Genomic DNA, 18,446 nt, shown 5'->3' with positions numbered 1-18,446 from the left:
CCGTGCTCGACTGACGGACTCGCAAACCACGCAGCAGCGTCAGTGCAACGCCCGCCACTGTGACGTATAGTTTTCACCTGGTGCGCTCGTGCTCCTGTGGTCGCCCTCTCGTCACGTTGGACTTGCAGAAAAGCTCCTTTCGCGATACACAGGGCCCTACCGCGTGCTGCGCCAGGTGACGCCTGTGACGTACGAAATTGCTCCTGTGAGCTCAACCTCGTCATCTGCTCTGGCATCTAATGACGTCGTGCACGTCAGTAGGCTCAAGAGCTACTACAGTTTGAGTCCGGGCTTTAGTCGCTCCGGGACGGCGCTTTTGCCGCCGGGGGTAGTGCTACGGGATAGTATTTCCAATGACGAAGAGCCGAGCAGGAAGAAGACGAAGACGACGATTGGAAGCTAGCGCGGGCTGTTGCCTCTTGGCCAACTGCGGCGTATTGCCTTGTAAATATACTTGTAAATAGCTTTTCGTCGGTAACAATATCATTCCCGGCAATGGTTACTTATATAGAGAATCTCGAAGACCATGGTTCTTGGCATCAGAAACGACTGCAATAAACGAAACCACATCATGGTAGCCAGCACATTACAGGTGCCTATATCTATGTCACTATGCGACTGCTTACCAAGGAGTGTAGAGCATGTGTGAGATGATAGAGTTCGCAAGGGAACATTTCAATTGAAGTTATAATGCCATAGAGTCAATATAACCATCTGTCCCATGTAACCAATGACCCCATGGACGGGATACCCAAGAGCTGCACTCTCGCCTCGAAAAAAAAAAAAAATAGAGCAGCTCACTGCCTCCATCGCTGCGATGCGGACTTTGAGCCATGGTCGCTCTCACGGCAACTCACGTTCGCATTCTCGTTCCCACACTCGAAGCAACTGTGACATCTACTGCTGGTGTCATGTCCGTTTTGGTGCCAGCGCTAAGAAGTGTGGGGAGCCCTGTCGCTGGCAGGAAAACACGAACACGAGTCGCTAATGATGGCAAGGGACTCGCTTGACCTTGCAGTGAAATGCAGCTGCCTGCTGTACGTATCAGACAGAATAATGGGACGTCGTTTTCTGGTCAACAGTGGCGCTGAGATAAGCGTTATCCCTGCCTCACATCATGACCGACAACGCGCTGAAAGGACTGAATCGTTACAAGCTGTAAATAGTTCCACAGTCGCCACATTTGGACAGCGTTCGCTCACCATTGATTTCGGACTGCGCCGCACATTTCGATGGATATTCATCGTCGCTGGTGTGCACTTTGCTATACTTAGAGCGGGCTTTCTTAACAACTTCGTCGTCGGCGCCTGAAGTGCTTGGTCGCGGGTCTGAGCCGTCGGCGCCTGAAGTGCTTGGTCGCGGGCCCAAGTCGTCGGCGCCTGAAGTGCTTGGTCGCGGGTCCAAGATGTCGGCGCCTGAAGTGCTTGGTCGCGAGTCCGAGACGTCAGAGCCTGAAGTGCTTGGTCGCGGGTCCGAGACGTCGGCGCCTGAAGTGCTTGGTCGCGAGTCCGAAACGTCGGCGCCTGAAGTGCTTGGTCGCGGGTCCGAGACGTCGGCGCCTGAAGTACTTGGTCGCGAGTCCGAAACGTCGGCGCCTGAAGTGCTTGGTCACGGGTCCGAGACGTCGGCGCCTGAAGTGCTTGGTTGCGGGTCCGAGACGTCGGCGCCTGAGGTGCTTGGTCGCAGGTCCGAGACGTCGGCGCCTGAAGTGCGTGGTCGCATGCCTGAGACGTCGGCGCGCAAGATGCGTCATCGCGGGTCCGAGACGTCGGCGTGCGAGGTGCTTGGTTGTGGGTCCGAGGCATCGATACATTGAGGGAACTGCTGCTGTGTGTCCACGATGTCCGCGCCGCACTGAACATCAGCAGAATCAGCACTGGAGGCTGTTGACGACGCTTTATTTTTGGGCATCGGAGACTTGCGCTTACGGCTGCCGAATTGATGTGAAGTTTTGTATTTCTTCTTGCGCCGTCGCCGATCCATGATCACAGCCGAGATCCAACGCGAAACTAAGCCACGGAGCTTCATAGCCACTACCGAAACTATGGAGAGTTTCGTGATATGGGCGATGGAGAACATAGCTGCGGGAAGAGCAGATTATGTGTGGCGCCGTTGCTAAGGGCAACCGCTCCAGAGACCAACGGGGCCGCGCACCGCCAATCAGGAACCTCCGTGAGACCTCGAAACTGGTGCTTTTTCTGCGTTTGTTTTCGCTCGGAGAAGGCCGGGAAGGTGGCAGATTTAAAGCTGAAGAAATGCTCTTTCTGGTGCGACCAAGAAGCCGGCGCTCGGTTGCGCCGTTACGGAGATATCATGGCTTGAAAAACACTGTCTTTTTGCGATTTCCGCAACACTTCTCGTTCTGTGGCTGATACAACAATTTTTTTGAAGTGCTTAAGCAGTTTTTATGCAAGATATTTGGGAATCAGGTAGAGAAAGTGTTATAAAAACTGAAAATATGATTTTTTAAAAATTGGTTTTTCGGTCATTTTTCGCGATGCGAAAGCCGCATCCCCCCCCCTTAAGACACTCGAATGATTTGCTGGCTTGTGTGAGTGTGGTTTGCCGAGTGACTTTGTGCCCTGCCCTTGCAGATGTCGCAAATGCTCGGTGCTTCACATTCTTCGTGTTCATACAGTTGATAACCAGAGTAGATGGTGGAAAGCGCTAGGTAGTGTTTGCGTGAGCATCTCAGCCCGCATGTACGAACGATTTTGTGATGTGGTGCGGCACCTGCGTTCCTCCACCAGAGCATGCTCCGTGTGTTTAAGTGCAGTGTTGTACTTTATGGCGTAGTGTTCCTGGCAGCAAATGAATTAACTCTCCTGGACGTGTCCTGTTCATGGGAGAGAGAGCTCGACATGTGCTACAACAGCCGGCCAGGCATTTTTTTTTTTTTTTCAGTGCTCGAATGTGCAGTTGGTCAATTGCCACACGCTGCCATATCCTAAAGCCCCTCTTTTGCGCAAATTGCTGACATCACGTGGGGTGATGCAGAGTGAGGTGACATTTTGGCACCCAATGTCGGGCAGTACCTTTCTTTGCATTACTGCTGTGCGTAATGAATCGAGAATCTGTGTGATCGGCTTGCCGTTCCATGTTTTCCAGCTTCAAGGAGTAATTGTTGATGACTTACGAATGTCGCTTTGTTCGACTCCTCAGCTGATGCTGGTGTCAAGCAAGGCACAGCTCCACTCCCAGCCACGAAGCACGGAGTGCAAACTTAGCGAGTGCAGACCTCTTAGGTACCGTATTTATTCGAATCTAGGCCGATTGAATTTAGGGTCGGCATAGATTCGAGTATTTTAAAAAACGCACCGGGTTGTAATGTAAAATTATAAACATGGTGCATAGCTAGCATAGTGAACTAGAATATTTCTAGTTTACTATAACAGCTAGTGTCATCTAGAAAAGTCAGTATCGTAGCCTTTATTAGCCACACCAGTAGCCAACTGAAGTACACGAGCGACGTCGATATTTTGACCTGTGTCCTATTGGCGTGCGGCGTAGCCCATAGCGTGGCTTTATCATAATGGCGCCAAACAGGCGATGCCACTATAGTGCCTGTTTCAAACAAAAAGTTGTGCTAGCTGCAGAGGCATCTTCAAACGTTCAAGCAGGGCAGGGCTTCAGCATTGATGAAAAAAACATCCGTCATTGGAGAAAGGCAACGGGGGATGCTTGTTGCGTGTGCCGCAACAAGGAGATGACAGCGATAAGGAAAATAAGCGCGCGATTACAGAGAGGAGCTGTTCGCCGAGATTGTGCTGCATTTTGAGGTGTGCGAGCTGTGCCGCACTGTCTGCGCATGTATGGGCGCGCGGATGTGAGCTTGCGTGTGTCCATAAGCATGCTTGTGGTCTGGGCTATCTGCGATAACATAGAGGGAGCTCAGCATGTTCATGATAAAACCCTCTTCAAAAGCGAAATGTCCTATCTAGAACGCTTTGGCAGATGATGCATGATGGTCATTGTGCGCATGTCTGTGATTTTCCTTATATTTGCTGATTTTTGGTGAATAAAGATAGATGAAGTTGGCGCTTGTCCTGTGTCGTTCTCCCTCTCGTGATCGTCTTAGTTGGCGCTGTTCCTTCTCGATTCAAGTACGCACCATCTAGCCTAAATGAATGTTGTCCTAAACAATTAATAAGCTCCACGGGATAAAGCCACAGTTACGATTCTGGCCCTTCGCAACAAAATCACGGTGAACAGATGTCCTATCCTGTCGTCTCAGAATAAGACACATTTGGCACCCATAATTTTCTACTCACTAAAAATGAACCTCGAACCTGTGGTAGGTGCATGGAAAGGCTGACTGTCCTCCACATCCTACGGGAGTGTTGAGAAGCTGAATCTGAAAAAAGTGACATTTTCTCCTAGCATACCAGCAGCACATTTCTCTTCATCCTGTAATGTTTCTCAGTCCCGAACTGTTTTTTATACTAAGACTGTTGGGCTGCTGAGCTCAAGGTTACGGGATCGAATTCCGGCCACGGCTGCCACATTTTTATGCAGGCGAATTGCAAAAACACCCGTGTACTTAGATTTAGGTGCACGTTAAAGAACCCCAGATGGTCGAAATTTCCGGAGTCTTCCACTACGGCGTGCCGCATAATCAGAAAGTGGTTTTGGCACGTAAAACCCCATAATCTAATTTTTAATCTTTAGTCACAGTACGAGCACCAATATACCTAATAACTGTACTGGCAGGCATTCAGAGTGTTTTCTGATATGTTTGTGGCAATTTCAGCCCTTGAAGGCAGTAAAAGACATGCATTCATTTTGTCTAATTGCCTGATTTTTCGGATGTTTTCGCGGTACCTAGGGAGTACTAAAAATCGTATGTTGACTTTGCAACTGAGAGGGTGGTTCAAATGGTTTGCGAAGTGAATGTGTGTCGGAATGAGAACGAGAACAGAAAGGACCTACGCATTGAGGAATGAATGGAAGCATACTGCTGCCGTTTTGAGGGAGCTTGAGCTCAAAAAACAAAGTGTTGGCTAATGCCGAGATGCAGGTGTCCCTCATCCAAACCAAAGTAAACTCTTTCGAGCAGTGAAACGCAACACTGAGGTGTTGTGTGTGGGCTGAGAGTATGTCTGGACAGTTGAGGGGCACTTAACAGCTGTTGAGAAAGAATCTCACTTGTGACAAAGTTCGGACATCATACGAATGAGTTCGTAACCAATCGATAGAAATAGCTCATATTCGTAAGTATTTCCTTCTGTATAGATATCCTTTTAATTCGTAATTGAGAACTTTCGACTCGATCCACAATAGGTTTTACTTTTTATTTAAGATATTTTCTTTGCTGAGTATTTCACTAGCCCCCCTCCCCTTTCTGTTTTCTCACAGAATGAAATAAGCACTTCTCCTTATTATAAAACTGGATTAAGTTTTTTTATTTTTTAACATGTTTACTAGAGAGCGACAGCGTTCGGCAACATGGTGTCAGCCCGCTTTGACATAAAACAAAGTTCTGTGTCACTCAGGAAATGTTGCAAAGGCACTCGGGGGGAAAAACTGGAGAATTTGGAAATGCCAGCTTGATAGACGCCCTGAGCAGCTGCTCGATATTTGGCTCAACAAGCCAGTTAAAGAAAGAACTTGAGGGCTGCACACTGAGGAGTTTTTAAGGCAGACATGGGTTCCGGAAAAAACAGTTTGACTCTAGACACATGAAATTGTTAGGGAATATTCAATCTTGTTTGCTGAATGCAAATATGAAATTAGTTTTTTTGCTTAGTCAATCCAAAACAAGTTGCAATAACTTTTGTATTATAAATATAGGATGCAACTTGCAAAAAGTGTACTGCACCAAAAGAGCTCAAATTAAGCAGGTACGTTCCTTAATGTTCAAATAACTTGTTTGCATTTTAATGTTTGTAGTTTGGATGATAATAGAAAATTTCAAAGTTGTAACTTTGCAAATGAGAGTTTTTATTGGGGATTTCTACCAAATTTCAAAATGTTGCTCAAAAGAACATTTGTCGCACTCACCATCTGCACTCTTAAACAAAATTGCACCCTTTGGGTGGTATCTTGCCACGCAACAATACTATCATCTGTCTGCATATCCCTTCTTTAATGCTGTGAGTCGGGTACATCCAAGTCTCGAATGGCATGCGCATTATCAGCGTGGCAGACCATTCTCAACAGGAAAGGAGCGGGCGCAGCGTTTTCAAGAAAGGAAACGCAAGTAAGGCAGATGAAGATTATTGTTGTGTGGCAAATATGCACCTCAAAACATGTACCTTTGTCTAAGAGTGTGTCCTAAGAGACTAAGTTTTTTTTGTACTCTCCGACACTCTAGCATTCAAGCAAAAAAATATTTGGAAAATATGAAAAAGCATTGAATGAGTAGCAGCAGACACATGTTGCCCACACAATATAGACTTGCTAAAATCAAAATTTGAGAAACATGTAATAAGGAATGTGAACATACACACTTCATGGTACAAAACTAAGTAGATTTCTGCTAAAGCAACATTGAAGGTTTGTTTTAACATAAAAAGCAAGCTGGAAAGGAGCTCTTTCAAACGAGTCTTAGGTTACCTGGTTGTGATAGACACTTTTGGAATGTTGAACTGGTTATGATAGACACTTTTGGAATGTTGAACGGCTCAAAATTAGTCATTTCATCACTTTCGTGGGCAAAACTGAGAATTTCGTAGGACAAATAGTGTTTTCTTGCTAAACAACGTCATTGTGAGCAAAATTTTTTGCCAGCTGATGCACCCTGGTGATATGGGAATAAATAAAAAAAAATGAGCAAAAAAATGTTTTCATGAATGTGTGCCTAGCAATAATATGAGGCTTGTCTCACTGCTGAACTTTGCCAGATGGGCGAAAGATGGAGTCCATGATCCCATCTGCATGGTCAGCAAGGTCTTCAAGAAGTGCAAGATTTTCAGTGTCATTTCTCACACAAGTCTGATACCACCATTGTGATGACGATACTTTCGGCAAAACATCGTTTGTTTCGTTGGCCGAATCAACCCCTTGAGAATAAATTCATATTTCCAAGTGAGAAAAAGTTTCATATCTGTATGAAGCATAAAACTGATGTGCTTCACAATTGAGGACGTCGCGTCTTTTTTTGGGCCGGGAGACGACAAAAAACAGGTGTGCGTTACAATTGATGGTGGATCAGAATCAAGTGCAGAATACAGTGCAGTCAAAGCCAACCCGTTACCAACTGAATTATCCTGTGGAACTATTTCTGAACACAGTATAGTTGCCATGAGTATTATAGCAAAAGTTACACTTATGTTGAACAAAAATAGCAGTGGCTTCTGATATGTCGAATGTCAAGTGTTGTAAAAGTGCCCCCAGAAGATACCTTTTTCTCGTGGTGGCAAAGAAACCCGCTGACCATAGGACGGCAGTGTCGGAGAATACTCACTCGCACTCACCACAACTTTTCCAGGACCCGCACTTACGTTCACACTCACCTCCACTCACTCACAAGCGCCCACTCGCGCTCGCACTCGCCCCCACTTTCGGTGGCACTCGCCCGCATTTTCATCCAGTCGCGCTCACTTGCGCTTGCCTCCACTCACGATCACTGGCACTCGCCTCCACTCGCACTCACTGGCTCTCGCTCACACTCGCACTCACCTCTGCTCACACTCACTTGCACTCACGCCTTTGAAATGTGTGCGAGTGAGTGTACCGACCTATGTCTGAGTCATTACTTCAATGTGGGACTACTAAAGCCAAATATAAGCATTGACAATTAAAGGGACCCTGAAACGATTTTGACGGCCTTCTACAATGTACTGAGTCGTTAAACTAGGTCCTTCTGATTATTAATTGATGCATCTAACTGCTCCAAGTAAAGCGTGCAATTTATTGTAAGGTTTTAAAAATGTACGTTGCTGCCGATTGCAGCACACTGCTCGGCAGAATTTTCAGCCACCCCTACCCATATGACGTAAATCGCCCAATTGACGTCAGTAGGGCGAGCTGGTGCAAGTCCGAGTTGCCTCGCTGCGTTTCTCGTATGTTGTGTTTGCGCCTTCTGGGCCTTCTCCCGCAGTGTTGCTGTGATGGCTGGCACAAAGTGCACTGAATTTGCCTTTTCCTGTAGAGCTCAATATCTTAAATCGAGTCAAGCACGGTAAAAAGTCTTTCGGCACAATCTTGAAAAACAAGGGGGAGATTAGGGCTAAAGCGGACAAACAACCTGGTGCCTGTGGCGGACAACGCGTACGCACAGCCATAAGGTCGAGGCGGCCGTGTACAAGTGGTTCATCCGAAACTGCTTCAGATGTGCCTGCTTCCGTATGCTTAGTGATGACTCTGAAAATGCTTACGAGTGTGACGAAGCCATTGCCAGTATTGTCGAAGTTTTGATTGAGCTGTCACATTTGGAAGCCGTTGACGGGTCAACGGTCAAGTTTGTGAGTGCAGATGGTGGTGTCGCGACCACAGGAGAGCCCATAAACGAAAACTACATTGCCAACATCATACTGAACACAAGTGAAAGCGGACAGAATGAGGAAAGCAATGACGATCCTTTGCCCACATCCTTCGAGGTGATTGGTGCACTCGCACTAGTCTGGTGCTTTTCCGCGAATGCGGAAGGTTGCGGCTTCAGCTCTCCTGAGGCTATTGCGAATAGTATGCGTTTGGTTCAGTTTGCTTTCGATGCAGCTTTTATTGTTAAATTCTTGGCTCAGGTTATGTAGGACACCCTGTATACCGAACTCATAGGCATTTCTTTTGCGACATTGATATAACAGGGTTTGACTGTACGATGCTTTTTATTATTTGTGGGAGGGGGAGATGGAGTGCTTAGGTATGGGAATATGAATAGTGTTGAGCTGCAAGTTGTATTATTAGACATGTAATGCAAACATTTAGCTTTTCATGGTGGGTGGTAATATAGGAAGTTATTTGAATGTGTGTGCCATGTTCCGCAGTGCCTGGTGTACCATAACAAGGTGTCCGACAAGGTGGTGGTGATACCGGGCAAGATAGAAGAGATCACGCTGCCCGAGCTTGTGGATGTGATCGTGTCGGAGCCCATGGGCTATATGCTGTTCAATGAACGCATGCTGGAGACCTACCTTCACGCCAAGAAGTGGCTGAAGCCCCAAGGTTGGCAGCTTTCCCCCTCCCTGCTGTTCACCTAGATTTGACAGCCGTCTCCTGTGCAGGTAAAATGTTCCCCACACGTGGGGACCTGCACATTGCTCCCTTCTCGGACACCTGCCTCTACATGGAGCAACTCAACAAGGCCAACTTCTGGTTAGTGGCTTTCTCTGGGCCTAATGGTCTGCCAGATATTGTGCAGTGAACCTTTTTTATGAAATTGCTTTATTTGAATAATCGCTTTATTCGAAGCTCTTCATAGTTCCAAATGGTATGCATTGACTGCATTATTTAAAGGGGAGTATTGCCACACGGCTTGGTACAAAGGATGCAAGTGAAAATCTGCATGGGACCTCTCTAAAAATAAACTAGTTGAAGCCACCCTGGGCATTTTCAGCAGCGTTGTGAGTATTGCCATGGGAGGAGGTGAATGATGCCCATGATGGCATACAATGAGATGTCTGCGTGTATGTCGGTGCTTCCATGTTTCACTTCATTTGTAATGTGGCCATCCTGACTGGGTATTTATGCAGTCCTGTAATTTGCAGTTCAAATTAGACTGGATAAATTGAAAAGCGTGCCTGTACCATCCAGATAATTCATAGTTTTCGGTTGTAGCTTCCAGGACCGGAATGCTGCAACCCGTTTGTTTGGAACTGGAAATGTTCAGCTTGGCAGCCACAGAATTTGACAGTGCGTTTTACTGTGCTTGTGACAGGCATTGGCCGTACTGGAATGGGAGCGGGCTCTCCTAATGAGCTGGTTGTGTGGCGGTGCCAGTGCTGGGCTTTTGGCCACTGAGCTCGGTGTGTGCTGTGCTAGGTGTTGCCTTGTGTGCTGCAAGTGTCAACGTAACGAGCATGCTGTGTTTTTTCAGTGAGGACACCATGCTTCACTTGGCTGATAGGCAAGTACAGTATAACCTCGATAATTCGATATCCAATTATTTTAAAATTCAAATAATTCATGGAATTTATGCAGTCCTGTAATTTGCAGTTCAAATTAGACTGGATAAATTGAAAAGCGTGCCTGTACCATCCAGATAATTCATAGTTTTCGGTTGTAGCTTCCAGGACCGGAATGCTGCATGCCGTTTGTTTTTGCATGTCTTGGAGCCAGTGTCGGAAATATGGTGGCCCTGCAGTACATCTTATTTTGTTGTAGCGCAAGCTGAACAAGCACAACAGAAAGGCACATCTGACACACACAGTGCTAACTATCAACAAGAGATTTATTTACCATTCTCGTCGCTATATATCCACCCTTGAAACATCATACAGCATGTGTAAATTTGATTGTTCGGTAAATATGAACAAAACAAATAAACTGGGAACCACACATAAGCAATTTTTTTACTCTCATATTCGCAGACATGTACACATTCAGCGCAAACAAAAATAATTGAGCTCTTTTGAGGATAATGAAATGGGAGGTTTACTGCCGCATGATGTGTTGCCGAATGTTGATATGTGTCTAGCTTCTATCATCCAGTGCGTCATCTCGCACCTGCTTCTACTCATGATGACTGTTTCTTTAAATCTAGGTTTGCATTTGCATCTCTGGCAATGGATGGCAAGAAAGCCGTCAGCGGCCAAGTTGTTTACTTTGCTATTGTGTTCTCGTAGCCTGTAATTTATGCATCTGCCTGTTTGACCAATGCAGGATCGTCCACATCCGAGAGGAATGCGGTATACCACACCCGCGATGCAATCAATTAAGTTGTTTTAAGGTTTTTTTCGCATGCGGTAAGTGCGATTCTTTCTGGCCTTGTGTTTCTACACAGGCTGATCAATTTATTAGGCGCCGAAAATACAATGTTTATGCCGCTCCTTCCAGCAATCTTCTTTAATCTATGGGAGAACCCGTGTATGGAGAGGATGAGAGCAACCTTTCTTTTGTTCATGTCGGTGCTTGAACTGTGCACCTGCTCCGAACTGCTGTGCTGTGCCTTCTTAAGCAGTCCTTCTGCTACTGACACAAGCACGTGGCTGGGGTAACCAGCGCAGCTTAAATGCGAGACTTGCCATCCGATGCTATCGTGCATTAGATGTTGGCATGGTTTCTTCAGTGCTTTGCTGAAACACATTTTCGCGATTCCCCTCCTCACAAGCTTTGTATGCGCGGAATGAAATGGCAAAAGTGGCTTTCTTGCCCTAGGTTCGTAACACGAGCAGTTTTTGTTATTTTGTTATCAGTGAGCACCAACTTGATGTCAAGAAATCTAATCCTCCCGTCACATGGCATTTCAAAGGTCACTTCTAGTAGGTAAAGACGGTCACGAATAGCGGTAAAAGTGGGAGCACATTCATTATTAGTAAAACAAGCGGATGTACAGTCAATAAGAACGAAAAAGTCGTCAGCATATCCTCAAAAGAGCCTAATTATCTTTGTTCACGCTGAACGTGTACAGGTCTATGAATATGTGAGTCAAAAACTGCTTATGTGTGATTCATAGTTTATTTTTTTGTTCATATTGTTACGGTGAAGTGAAGGAAGAAGTTCGATTGGACGAGAGGAAGACGAAGTCTGGCACTTGCCTGAACGCCATTAACCTCAGTTGTAAATATACATTATTTTACATTCGTAGGCCTGCTTCCTGCAACATTTTGGTGGAAAGTGCGGGGTACAATCACGGAACTTCGCAGCGGACGTCATCTACCTGCCGCCACAATGGCAAATCAACCGACACAAGCGACAATACCTCAGCAGCCCGTGCCAACAGTCATCCTCACTCACCCGCAGGACCCAGGGACATTTTGTGGCACGAACAACGCCGACGTCGAGGACTGGCTTAGGATGTACGAGCGAGTGTGCGACAACAACAGGTGGGATCCAACAATGATGCTTGCAAACGTGATATTTTATCTAAGAGGAACTGCGAAGCAATGGTACGACACACACGAAGCTGACCTAACGAGCTGGGATGTCTGCAAAGAAAAAATGCAAGACCTGTTTGGCAGACCTGTCGGTCGTCAGCTGGCAGCAAAAAAAGAACTTGCGTGCCGCGCTCAGACATCCACAGAATCCTATGTCGTGTACATACAAGATGTGCTGGCTCTTTGTCGCAAGGCTGATGACAACATGACCAAGGCAGACAAGATTGGTCACATACTTAAAGGTATTGCAGACGATGCCTTCAATCTCCTAATGTGTAAGGATTGTGCCACTGTGGATGCAATTGCAAAGGAGTGCCGGCGCTTCGAACAAGCGAAGGGCCGCCGCGTCGCTCAAACTTTCGACCGGCTGCCCAATACCTTCGCGACATCTTCCTGCAAAGACCCGCCGCGGTTCGTTCAGCCCGCAGGACCGGAAGATATCACGCGCATCGTTCGCCGTGAGCTTGAGGCCATGGCTCCGGCTCCACTTCGTCCCGACTGTCGGGAAAGCGTGCCCGCTATCTCAAGCGGTTGTTCGGGAGGAACTAGCAAGTTTGGGCGTTCCATCTTTCTGCTCGGTCCGCCATACAAACACCTACCAGATTACTCCGGCCGCTTGCTCCCAGACGCAAAGCTTTCCGTCACGCCGTCACAACCCAGCTGACTGGCGCACAGCAGATGATAAACCCATCTGCTTTAATGGTTCCGATATTGGACACATTGCCCGTCATTGCCATAACCATTGGTCGTCGCCTCCTCGGTGGTCGTCTCCGAGTCACTACCGCCAAGTACCAGACAATCGTACTTTCTCGCCCTATACGCCGTCTAGGAACATCAACGCCGACAGTGCTCCACCAAGATCTAGCCGCTCCCCGTCTCCGCAAGTTCGTAGGTCCCGTTCGCCTCTCGTTCACCGCTCTTTGTCCCCTTCTGCAACTGGTCGCTTCGCTTCGGGAAACTAGGCGGTGCAGCTCCCGGAGGTGAAGCTGCATCTACGACCCGGCCCACAAATCCTCTGTTGACCCTGCCTACATGTGGAAACCTACTGGACATTGAAGTTGATGGTGTTCCTGTTTGATCTCTCATTGATACAGGAGCGCAGCTTTCAGTTATGAGCGCTGCTCTCCGCCAAAGGCTCAAGAAGGTTCTGACACCCGCCGTACTGGGCACTGTGCGAGTCGCCGATGGGAGTACTTCACCTGTCCTTGGAATGTGCACAGCACGTGTGACCATTGGGGGCCATTATACCGTTGTTCTATTTATCGTCCTTGAACACTGTCCGCACGACCTAATTCTCGGCCTCGACTTCCTTTCCAAACACTCTGACCAAATTGACTGCTCCACAGGTGTTGTACAGTTGGATCTGCCGCTTCCTGCCGACGCAACAACTTGCGCTTCACACCGCTTATGTTCAGCTGAGTTTGCAAGGCTGTCCCCACAAGCGGCTACAGATGTCCTCCTGACGTCCTGTCCTCCCGTACCTGATGGCGAGTACGTCGTGTCGCCGCTTGCTGATGTGGTTTTGTCGCGCAATATCGCCCTGCCGAGCACCTTAGGCCCGTATTCACAAACCAACCTTATCTTAACGCTATAAGGCTGAGGAAAGTATAAGGTTGAGAAAAGGCCAAGGTATGATTCAGAAGCGTCCCTTATTGCGTGAAACGGTGTCCTTATCGAAGGCGGCCTTATTGTCATAAGAGATGAGCATGGGTGCGAGGCTATGAACTTTTCTTGGCCTTAAACCGCTCAGTTATTAAAAAGGAAACACATTTTTGTCACTGAGAACAACAAATATAAAAATTGGATGGCGCATTATTACGCGTTGTGAAAAAGCAATGTGAAAAGAGCGAGTTCTAGCTGTTGCGCGTCTCTCATCTGCAGATGAGAGACGCGCAAAAAATCGGCAACGCGTGTTGCCATGGCAACACGCGTTGCCATTTTTCTTTTCCCCCATTTGCGGTGCTTCATTTTCCATTTCCATTTTGCGGTGCTCGAGCGCAGTTCCTTCACTTTTTCGCCTGTGTGTTAGCCATAACTGGCGTTAGATGCTGTAAATATTGCGCGTATTTATTTATTTATTTCCTTATTTGTTCATTTATTTGTGTTTTGAAGTGTTCGTTTGCTTATTGTAAGATCTGTTGTGGGAATGGCCACTGAGAGGAAAAAAATCAACTTTACGGAGGAGGAGCGGGGAATTTTGATTGACTTGCTGACGAGAGAGAGCAACGTGCTGGAGAACAAGCTTACTGATGCACTGTCCCTGAGCGAGAAGAAAAAGAAATGGCAGCAGGTAGAACAATAGTTCAACAGTAAGAACGGAGGGAATCCACCCGCGCACGGAGCATCAGCTACGCAAGTGTTGGGACAACTTGAAAGAGAAGTGGCGGCACGGGCGAACCGCGATCGTCTGGGCTCAAAGCAAGTGGCAGGATGGAGAGATGTACCACCGCTCGTTTCGAAAAGCGGAACCTGCCAAGAAACTCGCCGTCGTTGTACATCTCCATGACATTCTGACGGTCCCTGAGTACACGCCGGATGAGCTTTACATAAGGAAGGGCTTCGCGAACATCGGCTTCTCTTAGGGCGACAAAATCGACTAGCTCCAAAAAGCTGCTTGCGTGGTCGGCCATAATAAGTGGCGCCTTAAGGTAGCTGCCGGGCTACCTTAAGGAACGCTCCTTTTCCGAGCCGGTAAGGTTAAGGAAAGGTTCGACTTAAGCATAAGGTTTGTCTATGAAACGCGTTAAGGCGCTGAAAAGGTAAGGAAGGCAAAAGATAAGTATAAGGTTGGTTCGTGAATACGGGCCTTATTCCGCGTCCGCGAAAACTGCGCTCGCGTGCCCATCCTCAATTTTGGATTTTCATCGCATGCGCTGCCACACGGTGTCGCCATAGTGCATATCACTCCTTTGGAAGAATTTGAGGTTTCTTCTTTGACCTCTGAATCCTTCCTCAGTACCAATGGACCTTTGTCACCCACTCCTCCGTCCTTGACGCCTACGGACGATGTTTCTAAGATGATCGCCCCAGACGTTCCTTCCGAGCAAACAGCAGCTCTTCTTCACCTCCTGTCATCTTATCGGAACATCTTTGATTTGGACGACCGTCCACTTGGTCAGACATCTGTTGTCACGCATCGCATCAACACCCGTGACGCCAGCCCCATTCATAGGCGGCCATATCGTGTCTCCGCAACAGAAAGGGCCATCATACAAAAAGAGGTAGGCAGGATGTTGGACAAGGACAACATTGAACTTTCAAGTAGCCCGTGGGCATCACCAGTTGTCTTAGTAAAGAAGAAAGACAACTCGTGGCGCTTCTGCGTTGACTACCGTCACCTCAACAGAATAATAAAGAAGGATGTTTATCCCCTGCCTCGCATTGATGATGCTCTTGACTGCCTTCACGGATCACAATATTTTTCATCAATTGACCTCCGCTTCGGCTATTGGCAGATTTGGTTGATGAGATGGACCGCGAGAAAACCGCCTTCGTCACTCCGGATGGTCTGTACCAATTTAAAGTCATGCCCTTTGGATTATGCAATGCACCAGTTACATTCGAGCGCATGATGGACTCGAATGTAGCTGCGCGGCTTGAAGTGGTCTACACGCCTCTATTACCTCGATGATGTGATTGCGTTTTCGCCGAACTTTGGGAGCCATCTGCGGCGTCTCACAACCATACTCTCCGTGTTTCGCAGGGCTGGCCTTCAGCTAAACTCCTCCAAGTGCCATTTCGGTCGCCGTGAAATTAACATGCTCGGCCATCTCGTAAACGCCGCCGGAATCCAACCTGATCCACAGAAAGTTCACGCCATACGAAATTTTCCTGTACCTTGTTCAACCAACGATGTCCGTAGTTTTCTGGGCTTATGCTCTTATTTCCGGCGTTTTGTGAAAAATTTTGCTGGCATAGCTCACCTTCCCACTGACCTTCTTAAGAAAGACGTCTCTTTCTCTTGGGGACCACTGCAGGAGAAAGCGTTCTCCGCTCTGATTGAGCGGCTTACAACTTCCCCAATTCTTTCACACTTTGACCTTTCTGCGCCCATAGAAGTACGAACTGACGCGAGTGGTCATGGCATCGGCGCTGTCCTCGCTCAGCGTCAGCAGGGCCAAGACCGTGTCATCGCTTATGCTAGCCGCCTTCTTTCCACGCCCGAGCGAAATTATTCCATCACTGAGAGAGAATGTCTCGCGCTCGTATGGGCGGTCGCGAAATTTCGGCCGTACCTTTTCGGTCGGAGCTTCTGCGTCGTAACCGATCATCATGCCCTCTGCTGGCTCTCCTCTTTGAAGGACCCCACTGGACGACTTGCATGTTGGGCCTTGCGTCTACAAGAATATACATTTTCTATTAAGGTGTCAAAGGCAAGGTGTCAAAGGGCATTTTTGACACCTTGCTACCTTCCGCAGTACAATCACCCAGCACTGATTACGCTCACGATGCCATTGACTTAGCCGCCCAGGCCCGAGAAGTCGCCCGTCATCGCCTCACAGTCTCGCAAGCTTCTCAAAAGCAACGCTACGACCTTCGGCACGGAGACTCCCATTTTTCACCTGGTTCCCTTGTCTTTCTCTGGACGCCTTCACGTCGTGTCGGCTTGTCCGAGAAACTACTTTTCCGTTATTCTGGACCGTACCAGATCTTACAACTGTCCGATGTGACACACGAGATCGCCCCAGTCGGTCAGCCTTCAGTGCATTCCAACGTCACCAGCGATGTTGTTCACGTCGCCCGGCTGAAACCCTATGTCCCCCCATTAATTGAGACTCGATAACTTGCACCGGGACGGAGCTACTCCACCAGGAGGGTGATGTTACGGTGAAGTGAAGGAAGAAATTGGATTGGACGAGAGGAAGACGAAGTCTGGCACTTGCCTGAACACCATTAACCTCAGTTGTAAATATACATTATTTTACATTCGTGGGCCTGCTTTCTTCCTGCAACAATATTTACATTTTATAAAATTTTAGACGTGCTGTATGTCGTTTCGAGTGTGTAAGCGTCGAGAAGGGTAAATAAATCTGTTGTTGAAAGTTAGTGCTATGTGCGTCAGATGTGCCTTTTTGTTGTCCTTGTTGAGCTTGCGCTACAACAAAATAAGATATGCCGTACCAACAAGCCTCTATAGCTATTATCCTCGTCGCCTGAAGTACGCACATGCATGGTCTTTGAGATCGGATCCAAGATAGCTGTTGCTGGGGGTGCAATTCGTGCACCACCGATTGAGCAAGTGTATTTTCGCAATGTGGACACTGATGAACCGTACAGCTGTGCTAAGTGCTTATGTTGTGTGGTCATGCATGTTAATCTCGTGTTTGTGTGTGCTACAAAAAAGCAAGTCAGACTATCATTAAACGTAGTGCTTTTGCTTTTCTGTTTCTGGTTTCTCCCATATGAATATTCACTGTGGCGTCAGTGTCACATATGTTACGTTTTCTCCACTGCTTGTGTGATGTGTGCGTATGATTCCTTACCCAATGTAAAAGCCCGCCCATGTGTGCATTTTGGCTAGTGTACGAAAACAGTTACTGGAGTGACAGACTTGGTTGACTAGGCAAGCCGACTACTTGTACATAGACGTACGAACATTGTACGCTAACATGAAAGATGGAAGGCAATAAACAGTGGTCCAGTAGGCGAGGGCAAGGATGCTAATGGGCCCGTACGTGCACCCACTTTAGCGATGGTCACAAGTACCTAAGAATTGTCCTCAGCTTTGTCGAGTGTAACGGCAAGGATGATGATGAGCCCACTCATGCACCCGCTTTAGTGATGGTCACGAGTACCTGAACCTTGTCTGCAGCTTTGTTGAGTATAATGGTGGTGACTGTGATGTTTCACATGATTAGCAGGCTAGAGGTCATGACCCTTGCTGCAATGTGCTGTGGAAAACATTTCATGGCTATGAAGTGAAGGCTGCGGAACCAAAGTGCGCCTCTTTCGCCGCTGCTGAAAATAGTTCTGCGGATTCCATTCCATTTTCTTATGTGGAAAATACAAAACATCATTTTTTGTTTGTTATGGCACCTTTTTTGAAACGATATGTAACATTCACCGCTCAGCTAGTTGTAATTGTTTGTATTTATAGTTAGCTTTTTCAAAGTTTTCGCACACCCAAGGCCGTCACACGTTTTATAATTTTCTCAAAGGCAAAATGGTGCCCATATCTGCTGGTGATGTGCGCCGCTTGCTGTTCTGCCAGCCAATTACTCTGAGAGGCTGTTGACTGACTTCAGCAAGAAAACACTTTTGAAGCAATTGTAGCAACTGTTCGTAGCAGTCGTAGCAAAGTCGGGCAAACCTATCTCGAAATTAGAACCATTAGCGTGTACAAATGAGGGAACAAGTTGACTGTTGCTCCGGTTCTATTGACACCAGTGTCAAATGTGCGTTCAAGTCCCAATCGATGCCAAAGATGGCCGCTTTGTGGCTCCGATGCAGGCTGTGTTGCTTGCTCTTTGG

General features: G+C 47.4%; 1 protein-coding gene across 9 annotated transcripts in view; it reads left to right on the top strand.

Annotated features, from left to right (window-relative positions):
- The window catches only part of Art4 (arginine methyltransferase 4), a 191,111-nt gene that overhangs the window by 83,045 nt on the left and 89,620 nt on the right, over positions 1 to 18,446 (top strand). For 6 of the 9 annotated variants that reach the window (XM_065437335.2, XM_065437336.2, XM_065437332.2 and 3 more), the window contains 3 exons: positions 8,928 to 9,105; positions 9,165 to 9,255; positions 9,977 to 10,006. In XM_065437335.2, coding sequence (XP_065293407.1) covers positions 8,928 to 9,105; positions 9,165 to 9,255; positions 9,977 to 10,006 — 299 coding nt within the window. The remainder of the gene's footprint in view (positions 1 to 8,927; positions 9,106 to 9,164; positions 9,256 to 9,976; positions 10,007 to 18,446) is intronic. The other 3 variants (XM_065437329.2, XM_065437334.2, XM_065437337.2) reach the window with 1 other exon arrangement.

The sequence above is a fragment of the Dermacentor albipictus genome, chromosome 9, assembly GCF_038994185.2.
Source record: "Dermacentor albipictus isolate Rhodes 1998 colony chromosome 9, USDA_Dalb.pri_finalv2, whole genome shotgun sequence".
NCBI lineage: Eukaryota > Metazoa > Arthropoda > Arachnida > Ixodida > Ixodidae > Dermacentor > Dermacentor albipictus.
This window is presented reverse-complemented; position numbering and strand designations above follow the sequence as displayed.